The sequence below is a fragment of the Anguilla rostrata genome, chromosome 14 (assembly GCF_018555375.3).
Source record: "Anguilla rostrata isolate EN2019 chromosome 14, ASM1855537v3, whole genome shotgun sequence".
NCBI classification, from domain to species: domain Eukaryota; kingdom Metazoa; phylum Chordata; class Actinopteri; order Anguilliformes; family Anguillidae; genus Anguilla; species Anguilla rostrata.
Genome location: NC_057946.1, coordinates 19515294 through 19528618, shown reverse-complemented (window position 1 = coordinate 19528618; position 13325 = coordinate 19515294). Strand labels below are relative to the sequence as shown.

The 13325-nt window shown below is 43.1% G+C and overlaps 1 protein-coding gene across 2 annotated transcripts in view; it reads right to left on the bottom strand.

The window, feature by feature from the left end:
• dym (dymeclin) overlaps positions 1-13325 on the bottom strand; it is a 93478-nt gene that overhangs the window by 9272 nt on the left and 70881 nt on the right. For both annotated transcript variants that reach the window (XM_064306875.1, XM_064306874.1), the window contains 2 exons: positions 7628-7810; positions 4803-4916 (listed from right to left, as the gene is read on the bottom strand). In XM_064306875.1, the coding sequence (XP_064162945.1) occupies positions 4803-4916; positions 7628-7810 (297 nt within the window). The remainder of the gene's footprint in view (positions 1-4802; positions 4917-7627; positions 7811-13325) is intronic.

Below are 13325 nucleotides of genomic sequence, written 5' to 3'. Positions count from 1 at the left end.
ACCCTTATGTCGAAGGGCTAAAGTAAAGTATTACCGAAAATGTAATTCAGGAATGTAGCTAGCAATTAGCTTGTGAACCAACAGGCCTGCTAAAAACATTTGTGAAGGGGTCCATGGTTTCCTCGGCGCTGAAAACATATAGAACGAGCGTATAGAGCGTATAAAATATAGAACGTATAAAAAATAAAGAGACTAAACTTCAAAAGTCCAAGGTAGTTCTAAAAGATTCTTCTATACGCACTTGATGACACCTAACTATATTTATTTCAGTACTCGGTATCTTCACTACTGTGGGATGGCTTTCACTGATATAAATTTTAAAATTATTAAAATTAAGTGGTTTTAATATTTAAAGCTTACCAACAATCACATTTGCCTGAACAAAAAAATGGAACTGCATAAAATGACAAAAAGTTGCAAGTTAGAAAGAGGTTTAGTCTACCTATCAAATTAAATGGATTATCATGCATTTAAAAATTATGTACTTTTTGTATACATAATTCCTAATTCCGATACTAAGTTTGTTACATATCCTGACTGTATATATCACACTTGGTAGAGAGCTGTCGATACATATAAATACAGCTGTAATCGTTCAACTTTAACATCTGGACATGGATACAAACAAGTCTATATAAAATACTATCGATACAATTGGTGGAGATAAATAGATTATTTTGCTGGATATAAATTCCTCAGATAAAACACAAACTAGGCAGCTAACTAGCTGGTTAAAAGTCTGGTTAAGCAATTGCTTCCTTTCTCTCATGTTCAACTAAATGACAATTCAATATTCATTTCCCATTACATTGATATCAATTACCAAGGTAGTTAGCAGAGACGCTGTGGAGCCCTCAATTTATTAATCTCTGCTTCATCATTTCTCTCCTTCCAGATAAAACACATGATTTACTGCCCATTTTTCAAATAATAAATCTTGCTTGCGGATTTTCATTTTGAAACTAATTAAAATAAGGAAATGAATAAAAGAACAAAGCGATTATTGTCGCGGATGAATCGAGCAAGTGTACGATTGACCTAGTTTCCCCGGAACTGGCAGACACAGAGTGCATCTCTGCAGCTGAGCTTTTCCAGCAGAGGGGAGAGCTGTCTGTCAGTCAGGCCTTTCTCTCGCATCTTATTCATATGCCCTCAAGATCAAAAGCAGCTGCCTGCACCAATCTGCACTTTTATATAAAATAAAAGCCATTCACACAGAGATGCTGAACCAAATGGGGGAGGGGGGATCATAAAACTTCCCAGAAAATAGCTGCTCTTATAATTAGTTTACACAGTCATTTTCAACTTGTCATGGTCTTAACCTGCTAGACTAAATTCAAATGAGCACTGGTTGAAATAAAATTTTAAAAAACGTGAAGGGGACACTGGTGCAATATTCAGATGAAGAACAGAGCCATGCTACGCCAGTCTGTGCACTGGCCCATGGGACTCCCGGCTACAGGGCTGAAATCCAGGCCGTGGGCTGCATCACTGCAGTCAGGACTGGAGCTTTAGCTGGATCCCTAAAGCCCCGGCCTGTGATTTTATCTCATAGCTTCTGCACATGAGCTTTACTACAATGTAAACCCACATATACACAGAAGAAACCATCCGCATTTGAGTGCATACTGAAATACGGCAGGAGTCGGCCAGTCGTCACATTCAGAATATACACCGTTTCCATATTTTTTCTTTGATGTCCATGATTTCATGCAGTAGATTCCAAGGGCCATGCAAGAGCAGTCCAAACAGATTAGCCGTGATAGAGAATTCCTGCGGAGTTCAACATTATATATGGCTGTGCTGTGCGCAGGCAGACTGCTCTCGGCAGGACCAAAGTGGAAAGGGATGGCAGCAGATTCAAAACAGGGACTCATATGTTGAATACAGGTCTTCACAGATAGCTTGGAATTAAAGATACCATTCATTTGCTGAACACAGCAGAAGCATGTGATTAGGCCTAGCCTGTAGATATATGACCTGCAATGCCTGCAAATGTATATTTCATCACTGATTTATGGCCAGCTCTCTACTTATGGCGAGGTGGGGGAAGGGGGGCGAGCAGGGAATTCTGGGTAATATAATCCGTCTGAGGATGCAATTGTAATGAGGTACTCATGGCAGATTTATTCCTCACCAGGATCCCATGTTCCCATGACAAAGCGCCACTGCTCTGTCTCTCCCAGAAATCTCATTACCGGCGCACATTCGCTGGATGTGAGGGATGGCTGTGCAGGACCAGGGCGGCCATTAATACTAATGAAGATGTGGCCATCTTTAATTACCCTTTATCTCCTGCTGGCCGTCGTTCTCCAGCTCAGATACCACGGCAAAAAAAGAGAAAGATCGGGCAATTTACCCTGATCTCTGTACCTGTAACTGTTCCAGGGGAGACACAATACCATTACCTGAACGTGAATAATATATGTTCCATTTGTGTTTAAGGCTCAAGCCAATATTATTAAGTCTGAGTTTAACAGATTCTGTTATATTTTTTTCAGAAACTGTTATCATTTTAAACCATTTTATTTTCCCCATCTATGCAACCCTTTGCTCTATTCCCAGCGTCATCTTGAAGGAATCTCCATTTTTAAACCAATTAAAATAATAGTAATACAAGTAACCTGAATTAGGCACAAGGAACATTTATTATGCAGACAAAAGTAAAATTCTGCACTAATTCATTTAGTTTTCCCTTTGCCACTTCACTTACAGCTAAATTCCACTGTAAGTTATTGGGGGAAAGGACAAAATGAGAACAAAGGTCAGTCCAAATTGGCCATTTGTCTGAAATACATCAAATAAATGCTAAAAAGGATATAATTTGTGACTTAAGAAATCTATGAATTTCCTAAATTTACTGAATAAATAATTTTCTAACCAAAAGACAGAGACTGCTATGACTGAATAACTGAAATTCTGCATAGCAGCGGCAAAATAATCAGTGGTAAGCTTTTGGTCAAGTGATCTTAGAGCATTAATCCATTTCGGAAATCACAGTGCTTTCACTATATGAGCAGCTGTTTAGCACACAAGAAAAACAACTGTACTGTTCACTAGGCTATAACAAGTGACTCGTTACTTTACCATGCTGGCTTTAGGATCCCTGCCACATAGTAACATTATTAAACAACCTCTGGTGTCTCTCAACCTTGCACCGAGTATTGTAACCCTGTTAATGGCCGCAATCTTGAAAAGTACTTTCCCTGTAAGAAATGTCTTATATTTTCCAACAGGAACTACAGTTCAGTGTAAGAAAGACTACAGTTCCCATGGGTCCACGCATGATTACAGATCAACTAGCAGGACATTTCACCACATATTGAGAGATTGTAGAGATTTCAGGAGGCCTGCCAGGCCTGGATTTTTGCCTAGAACCTGGAGGAGGAGAAACTCATTTGACAAGGCACTTAAAGAAAATATTTTGGTTTTGGACGTGAATTATACCAGGAACAAGTTGTATTTTGAACCCTGAACTAAACTATTGACCTTGAGTGTGGATTGCTCTTCAGACACTTTATAGACTTGTTTGCTTTTCTATATTTAGGGGCAAAGCACCACAATACCAATATGTAGGAATTCTATAAAATTTTCTGGTGTTCATTTTCTGTCTTCTCCAATTTTTGCTAGTTCTCGCAAAACTGCATGCTCAGATTTTACAAAACGTGACACATTGACAGAGTTGTGCAGGACAGCCATTGAGTGATTATGACACTGACGGACCCCATGACAGCACTGATAGTCAATTAAAATTACAGTCTTTAAGCACTCCTAACTCCTCAGCCAATTGCCTTAAAGACACAAAACCACTATCCCCATACATCCCTTCCTCAACAAATGAGCAAAGAGGCACTTTCTACATTGAACACACACACACACACACACACACACACAACTAGATCATCAATGGTAAAATGAGGCTTGTATCTACTACTGAACATAATCAAAAGGATAAAAAGGATCTTTTAGCATTTTTTGTAATATGATTCACTAAAATATGCTTTGTTCTCTGAAAGATCTGCTTGTAGATGGAAGCACTTCTTTAATGATTTTGGCCTTCTCCTTTGCTGCATATGTTAATCAATGTAATTTCAATAATAATTGTAGGTGAATGAATTACAACTTCAGAAGAAAGCAAATTGAAAGGACAATGAAAAAGTTCTGTAGCCTCAAACTATTTAGTTTCTTATTATCCTTATTTAAGACAATATTTATACGATTAATATGCTTTGGGAACTAAAATGCAGCTGTGTCATCCCTACAAGCACAATTACATCAAATATCTAAGCAGTGGGACGCTTGTAAGTATTTAACATACTAACATGAACAGAAAACGTGTTCCGTAAAAAGTATAATGAAAACATGGATTATGAGTTAGTCATTGTGACCATTCACTCACCAGTATCCATCTTACCGGTAAGTTCAAAGAGAATCACAACAAAGAGAATCACAAAAGAAATGGCTTTTTAAAGTTTCGCCATTCAATTTGGAATTTAGAACTCATGAGTAAAGGAAGACGCTCAGTGCAAAACCAACTGCCAGATGTCCCACTGCACTTTGCTTGAGTGTGTTCCACTAGGAATAATCACTATTTACATGGAAACCAAACACACAAGTTCTATATCATGGTTAAAAAAAAAAGTGTGTCACAAATTTTTTAGTTTCCATTAATCCATTTTTAATTTGGGATGTAGTTCAGAACTCAGTTGAGGGGCTGGTGGGATGTGGGTAAGGGGACAGGGATATTTGGGTGTGAAACCGTGAGGGGGACAGAGGTCAGTAGAGGTCAGTAGGTAGCACACCTTGAGGCGGTCTTTGGGCAGGGCCACAGCTCCTTTCTTGATGACCTCTTGAACCCGCTCCACAGACAGGTCTGTTCCTGCCTGCTCCAGACGAGCACTGAAGAATCCTATCACCTGTGGAGACCAGTGCAACCGTAAAGCACCATCCATTAAACACACATGCACTTCACCATGACAAGCTAAACCACTTTCAGGTATCGGCAAACAAAGCTTGTAGAACTCGTTTAAGGGTAAAACTGAGCAGCAAGCTTTCTGAAAAAAAATAGGAGGCATCTATTCAGGAAAGTTAGGGAGGAACACTTATGAGCTGCTGAAAAAACAGATTCTTACATTGTACTACAATATACAGAACAATGAAAATATTTTACATACCTTTAGATTAGTCTCAAAAAAAAGGAAAAAACTGCAATCTGTGCAACACATGGAAGCTCAAAAAAGCTGCACAAGTTGCTTATTTTTTGTGTCTAAGTAGGACAACATTTTAATGGACAGCTATTGTTAAGTTTGACTGATTTTATCTTCAAATCATATACACTTTCTCCCAAAGGCAAAATTTTGTTGTGCTGACATGTATTCTCACAGGACCATACAAGAGTCATCCCAGATACAGAGGCTAAAGTATGGTTCGCTCTCAATTTGAATATACTACACCAAATATAACATGCATGCCTTTCTTATCCATGTGAAATTTCAGACTTAACAAACAATCTCAACCCTCAGCTGACAAAAATATGGTTCTTCGCATACATTAATGTCAAACGACAGCAGCCATGCCACCATAACAAAATGATCAAGCTAAGCAGGCAGGGAGTTGGTTAGTACTTGGAAGGTAGACCTGTAAAAACAAAACAAATTCTTACAGGAAGGGATGCTGTAGGCAGGTAGGGGTACTATTTCCTCTGACCTAAAATACAAATACAATGACCTATCACAGTGATGTGAGGCACTATGCTGCATAATGGGCCATCCTTCAGAGTAGGAGTAGCCACTAAAACCATTCAAGACCTTCAGTGGACAACACTGCAACCACAACACTGCAACCACCACCACAATCACAGGAGTTTTGCAGCACAGACAAACAACACTGCATAACAGAGATATCACTGAACAGCTCCCTCCCAAAGGACACACTGCATAGAAATAAACAACAACATACAGATGTCTCAGATGAATATTTTACTGGCTGTGTCCAATGTAAAGCATTTACATCATTCATTAGTATAGTGCATCACACCAGTGTTCCTGGAAAATAAAGAACTGTCTATGTCCCTGGAACACTGCGGTGTAGCGGTGTCAGTAGTTTATAGGCTACCTGCAAACACTTGAGGATTTTACTGTAAACAAACTTTCCATCACAATAAAATGTGTAATTAACCATTAAATCGCTGCACTGAAATTTCATCATTTTGACTCATACAGTCTATCCTAAATCTACAGAAACCTCACAAGATTTTCTGTTCATTTAACCATCTCAGAACGGTTACAAAATTGCTCAAACGTGCATCTTTGAATGCAAAGGTGAGAAGGCAATTGAGAATAGGATTAGTACACTGATAAAAACATCCGCTCACTTCTTATACAGGTTTTCAAGGATATAACAGTCTCAAAAGAAATCAACAGCATGTTAGAGAAATAGAATAATTATATTCTTAATTCACATTCTCTTAAAAGCAAAAACTAGCAACCTTTCTCAAGGTTCTGGACATTAATCATTCAATACTTGAATTTATGAGCAAATTATCCAAGGATCATTAGTATTATGAAGTATTTGAATTGACAGCTGGGTACCTGAGGTCAACTGAGCAAATGCACTTTTATTTATTTATTAATTTAGTTATTACACGTCAAAAGACCCAATCAGTATCAAACACAGAAACGCAATATTTCTCGCACCCATCTCCCTTCCAACCTTATACATTCAGAGATAATGTAGCTAAGAATTGTTTCATTGTTTCAGTGGTGAAATTAAGCTAAATTTCAGTGGTAACCTGTAAACCGGCTAGTTCATCTTCTGCAACTGAAAATGGTTTGTTGATACATTTAACCAATTCATACAAATACTCACACCCCTTTTGTAGAACCTGTTACTACTTGCCTGACACTAAAGCCAAATCGACTCACTAATACCGTAATCCTTTCAAGAACAAATGGTCTCCTAAGGTTCCCCTGCCTCACCCCAGTAGGGTAATGGGATCAATCACATTCAGAGATTACAGCATCCTACATAATGACATGCCATTTCAAAAACAATGCAAACAAAGTATGTACACACCTACTGCAACAAAAAATACAAACGTGGAATGAGACTACACACACAAGCAAACAAACCCTAAATGACATAATCTGTCAAACAATCTTACATCATGTCACCTTATTGTCATCATAGCTCCTCAAGTATGCATCCCATTTACTAAGAATGCACGTCCATCTAACCTGCTGTTGGCCCGGGTCGTGGGGGAAGGGGGGGGGGGGGCTATCCCAGCATGCATTGGGCGACAAGCAGTAATACACCCTGGACAGGTTGTCAATCCATCGCAGGGCACACACACCATTCACTCACACACATACCTACGGGCAATTCAGAGTCTCCAATTGGCCTAAGTTGCATGTCTTTGGACTGTGGGAGGAAACTGTAGTACCCAGAGGACATGGGGCAGACATGAACTCCACACAGAAAGGCCAGGACCAGGATTTGAACCAGGACCTACTTGCAGCTACCCACTGCAATAATTTACAACCAAACCCCACTCCAATCTTCCTGAGTTCCTGCAGCAGAAGAGAACTACCTGGAAATTGATCATTTGCTATGGGATGCAAACACTCACCGTGTCAAGGTTCTGCATGATGTCTTGGAAAGACGGGTGAGAGCGAAACTGCTCAAAGAGCTCCCTCTTGTATAGCAGGGCATAGACCAGGTTGGGGTTGTGGTGCAGGGAGTTGGACAGGCAGGAGTTGATTATCTCAAGCATCATGCGGATGACCTCCTCAATCACGTTCAGATCTTGAGCCTAGAGAAGACATTAGAAAATCAGTCACTGAGTCAACCTTGTTTTTTTTTTTGAACCACTGCCATTGACTTCGATGGGTATTGATAACTGTGGAGCTGGGTGACCATGCTCCTCCATCTGCCAGTCAGATCCATAACAAGAGATTCCTTACCTGAAGTAGATTCCAGCATTTACCCAATCAGGAATAACAGTGATTTACAAACTCCCACATCCTGATAATTGTTAGGGGACATAATGCCTGTAATAGGGATTCGTCAGGAATTTTGAAAAACAAGAAAACCACCTTGAGCATCCTCAGTTTGTAGTAAGTAATGATTCAAGACTTCCTGTTCAGATTTTCAACATTTAAAGTACCATGTCATTATAGGAAGTTTCAAGCAAAATCCTTGTATTTATTAGGCCACAAAAGACAGGGGATTTCCAGAATAGAATTAACGTTTCCTTTTTCTAGTTCCTTGTGAGGCAGAAAACAGGAATTTTGAATGAAGCCAACTTTGTTTCCAGTTGGCCGTTGAATGAAACAAACAAAACAACAAAAAAGATCACAGAACCTGCCCAGTTGTGACCTTCAGCCAGAGCCAAAGAGGAAGCCCGGGACACAGAGATGTCTGTCAGGGTGCAGGCACACGGCACATTTGTCATGTTGAGGGACAACGGTTGTTAAATAGCCATAGAGATGTTATCTGCATGAATAGACTTTCTGGAGTCCCTCAGGTTTGATGAGACAGTGCTCAGCAGTTCACTGTATGCAAAACAGACATACAACACCGTCTCTGTTTATAATTCCTGGAGACTGGCAATTCCATATGCAAAGGCCCAGTCGCTGCACTCTCCGGTTAGCCTTCCCCCACCTTAGCAAAGATCCACAGAGCGGAAGTCGACGCGTTCATTCCCACACTGTTTCCATCACCTCATCAGTATCTAGCAATTGTGGCTGTGGAAGTATGTGACAGTGTTCTCATGTACTGCCTCCTTACCATCAAGAACCCCCCCACCCCCGTTTTTTTTCCACACCAATGGTTTATACGGGTTTGGCCACACACCTGCTTCAGGGCTGCTTGTATTAAAGCATTTGGATAGCAAATTAGCAGCTCTGAGCATCTCAACACAAAGAGCCGGTCAATGAGGTGACTAACCTTTTCAAATTTAGTTGGATTGGGCAGGCTGATGTTCCTCTTAAGAGTGGCTTACACTTTTCCTGTACAAGAGCCCTTTTCATTTTCCCCTTCGCACGGCACACGGGAAAAGCGTATCTCTATCACAGGGCCTGCTGGATAACCCGCAGTCAAAACCCATTAGAGCGATGTTCTAAATCGGTCTGAACGGCAGCGACGGAGGCCGCCGGCGGTGAGTCACAGACTGCTGATCGCGTCTGCGCGTCGCGGCACAGAGCCGCCGCGGGAGAGCCCCGGACAAACAGGAAGCCGGTGGGCGGAGGGTCTGTGGGACCAGCGCCGACAGAGCGACGGAGGGAGACCTGAGCGAGTGGCCCACGACCGCGAGGGAGGACGAACAGCGCCAGCCAGCCACCGCTAATCTCACCCGTGACCCGGACGGGGCAGGGGGGCCCTCTCCACACGTATCGCCGCTCTAATTAAAGAACGCGCACAGGAACGTTCTCACGGCCTTTCCTAATGGACACAGCTCCATCTTGCACTGGGCAAACTGTGTCTACAGCCATTTCCTTTGGATCATATTTTTTTCCCCCTACACCATTGTTATTGGTACATGCCATTGTTTAATATTATGAATGGACGTGACATTATAACAAGTGAGGAAAAAATAACAAACACTGAAGTATGAGATGCTCATTTAATTGCACTGTATCCATGTGACGCATACAGTGGGCTACAGCAGAGTTATTAAAACATATAGACCACATAAACTCCAGGACATGCAGGCAGTTGGTGGGTGTGGGAGGTAGTGGCTAACAGATAAAATGAGCAGCTGATACTGCTCATACTGAGCCCCACTGGAAGATTTGGGTGCTCTGAGTGTGATTAATGGGACTAAGGCGGCTGCACTTTGTGAAGACCAGTGAGCAGCAGAGAAGATGGTGGAAGTGAGATAAACTGGGGCAGAGATTCTCATGAACAAACAAGGCGGAGATGAGGGACGCGCTGCGCATTGCAAGCCGACCCAGATGCTGGTGGCAGACACAGCAAGCGTAACGGACAGGGCAGGGTGAGATCGCTGGAAAATCCGTACTTCCAACTGATTAACTCACACTGGCAACCTTCAGGCAGCCTGGACAGGTGATAAGATCTGACTGCGAAGCAAAACAGGTGAAAATGCCCTCTGCGGGCTAAGTGTGTGACGTGCACACCCACACACCTCGCACAGCGGCCTGTCTGTGTCTGGGTATTAATTCACACTGCAAGAGCAAAGAGAAACACAAATATCAATACGTTCCAGGAGAAAACTGTTAAGTTGATAGACAGAGACTGTCGCGACGACAGGAAACGTGCAATTTCACCGTGAAACACTCGTGCATGCGCTCACGTACAATCAGACCAATATCAGCAGGTAATCTGTGCACAAACAAGTTACATCACTGGCTTGGACTGGGCCCTTAGAAACGGAACTGCTAAAAAAAAAACAATACAAGTCAACTAAAGGCCATCGTTAAATCGTGAGACTCTCCACTGCTTGAAGGAAGCTGGCTGTGAATATGTGAAGCTTAGATTAGGTTCCATGGGCAGGAACTCAAAATTTCTGTCTGTTTCACAGGTCTACAGATCTGAGGTACACACTACTGCGGGGAGACTAAGCACAACAATATAAATGCATCACAACTAATCACAACTCTTTTATGCCAGTCAAGCAGACCCTTGATTAGCAATGCCTATTAGATAGCTACCACTGTGCTTCTTAGGCAGAAGACAGTTAATGCATTATTATGGTACCAAAACTCCAAAACCGGTTCTAAAATAAAGTTTCTCTTGTTTAATGTCCATTGTGTTTGGTGGTGAGACCTGTTTGAAGAGTGCAAACTTCCTGTCTGAAACTTCCCTTTGAGAAAGATTTCCTCTAAAATTTTCCCAAAGATTTTCTGCCTTGTCCAAGGCCAGGAACACCTTTCCAGTTTGTTGACTCCAGGGTTTTCAGTTTTGGCTCAGAGCTCTCTGTGCGGAAGGCCAAAGTTACAGGCCAGGCTACACGTTTACTCCCACTAATGTCTTAGATAAAGAGCTTTCTGGGGAGCAATGAACAAGCCCCGTTATGCTAATAGCTTTGAGGGCTCCATAACCTTTCCCAACCTCGCAGCCCGTTTGCTTGGTCTAATCCCGCCAGTCTACGCAGAATTACAAGATTGGCTGCTGATTACATGTCGACTATCTTCAGGAGGTTGTCATTCATGCCACGGGCAGGGGGTGAAACGGAGTGAGAACCTGCCTGAAAAACTCTGGAGTCATGAGCTTCAAAGCGGCTTACGGCTCTAATGAAATAAGCCCACTGGCAATCTGACGGCCGAGCAGTGTGCAGCAGGCACCAAGCCTGGGGAATTCCAGCGCTCCGTTTCCATGGGCACCTATTCAAACTCTGTCTCGACCTGCGCCGCGCCTCCCATCAGGAATATTAGCCATGTTGGAGACTGTCGCCCTTGATATTAACGTCATTATGAGGCCGATAAACTATAGCCCCATTCAGTGTCTGACTGGATTAAGAACTGTAAACAGTTGTGGAAGATTTGAAATATCTCATTTCCTTTTTTCTTGTGGAGAAGGTTGTTCTGTGACAACCTCTGTCTTTTCCATTATACCGTGTAGACAGTGTCACTAATGGATTGTTACATTATCTGCCTGCTAAACAGAAACCTATTGAGTGGGAACCTAAGACTGTGGATGCGAGTTTGTTTTTTCCCCTCATTCACCTCCGATCCCCCAAGACTATTTAGCAAGGAATCAACTGAAACGGTGCACTTGTTCAACCTTGTGGTGCTCAAAGCCCTACTTCTGTACCCTGATTGCTGCAGTGCGTCTTCGGCCACGTTGAACGGTGTGGGAACTGTATGGAGATACAGGCCAGGGGCCTCCTGCACTAGAGCTGGACCCTCCAGAGAAGTGAGGGTGTCCTGCTAGATTTGGGTGTTCACTCCGGAAGAGGAGACCCGGGATGGGATGAAGAGCGCAACCGTGGGACAGTAGGGGTGCCTAGATCCCAGCAGCCCACTGCGGAAGGCTAACACAAATCGATCAGCTGTCAGGAAATGGTGGCTGTGTGTTGGGGGGGGGGGGGTGGGCCGTGGGTGTGAGGTGATAATTAGTTTGGCTGATGGGCAGAGGGGTGGCTCAGCGCTCCAGGCCTCCCTACTGCCACCCTCTAAGCTTTGCTGCCACGTAATAAGATTAGCCTCAAAAAACTACCGCGCACCAGGGAATTCAGGTCAGATGCAAATGTGCGAGCTAGACGTCTGTGAGTGGGAGACGGGGGCAGGCTGATTAAATGAGTGGCGCTCCCGTTTCCCTGGTGCGAAAAAGCACATTTCCCCCCCCCGATCCAGCCTACTCAAGTGCCTCCACTGTCTGGCTTCTTTATCCTTTGTCTGTGCTCTCAGGACCTTCCCACTTACTGAGCACTACAGACAGACCCACTTGTGCTTTACTAAGCTCAGCGGCCACGAGGCCGTCAGCACAACATGATACGCCCTGTACGCCTCTAAAGCGCTTTTCCGCTTGTTCTGAGGAAAAAATAAAAAAGGAAACATTGTGATGCCAAGCATTTATCAATAAGCCCTGGCAAACCTCTAGCTGGGTGCCTGACCTGAATTCCTAAACCAATTACTAAATCTCTTTTATTGGGTTTTTCACTTCCGGCCTTAGTTTTTCAGGATCACTGATAATGAATCAGCGAATCATATTTTTAAAAGCCTATAATGGTAAAAAAAAATGCTTTTTAACAAGCTGTTTTGCCTAAAATGTGATGTGTCCAGTGCCAACAACCCTCGTTATGTATTCGAATGTGAATGTGCACAGGCACAGAGGTTGCTGTATAACATCACTTTACTATCTCAGTTCAAAGTAATGAGGGCTTGTTTGGAGTACATACACCAGCCTGTCAGTCAATAATAAAAACAAAAACTGATTCTAAATCCAGAAGAGGAACACGCAAAGCCCAGAGAAGAGGGAGAAACGGAGAAAATGGAGAGAGAGACACAGAGAGAGGGAAAGCACAGGGCATGGAAGTCAGCGGTCGACTGCTTGACATTTGCTTGCTGAAAGCGTAGGGGAACGCCCCCCCCCCCTTAAGCGCCCGGGGTCTGCCATTACCTTATCGCCCGCAGATTAGGGCCCGTCTGGGATCAGGCTGCTGATTAGCTAATGACACGGATTTCAATACAGGCCATGCTGAGAGGGCGGCACGTCACCAGGGAGACCGTGCCAGTCTGTCACCGGCATGGAGGTCAGGGACCAGGCAGCAGGACACAGGGTTCCCTCAGCCAACCAGGTGATGGGGTAAGCATCTTAGGCTGCACCCCCGAAAGTGAAGATGTCTCAGGAATACAGGACACGTC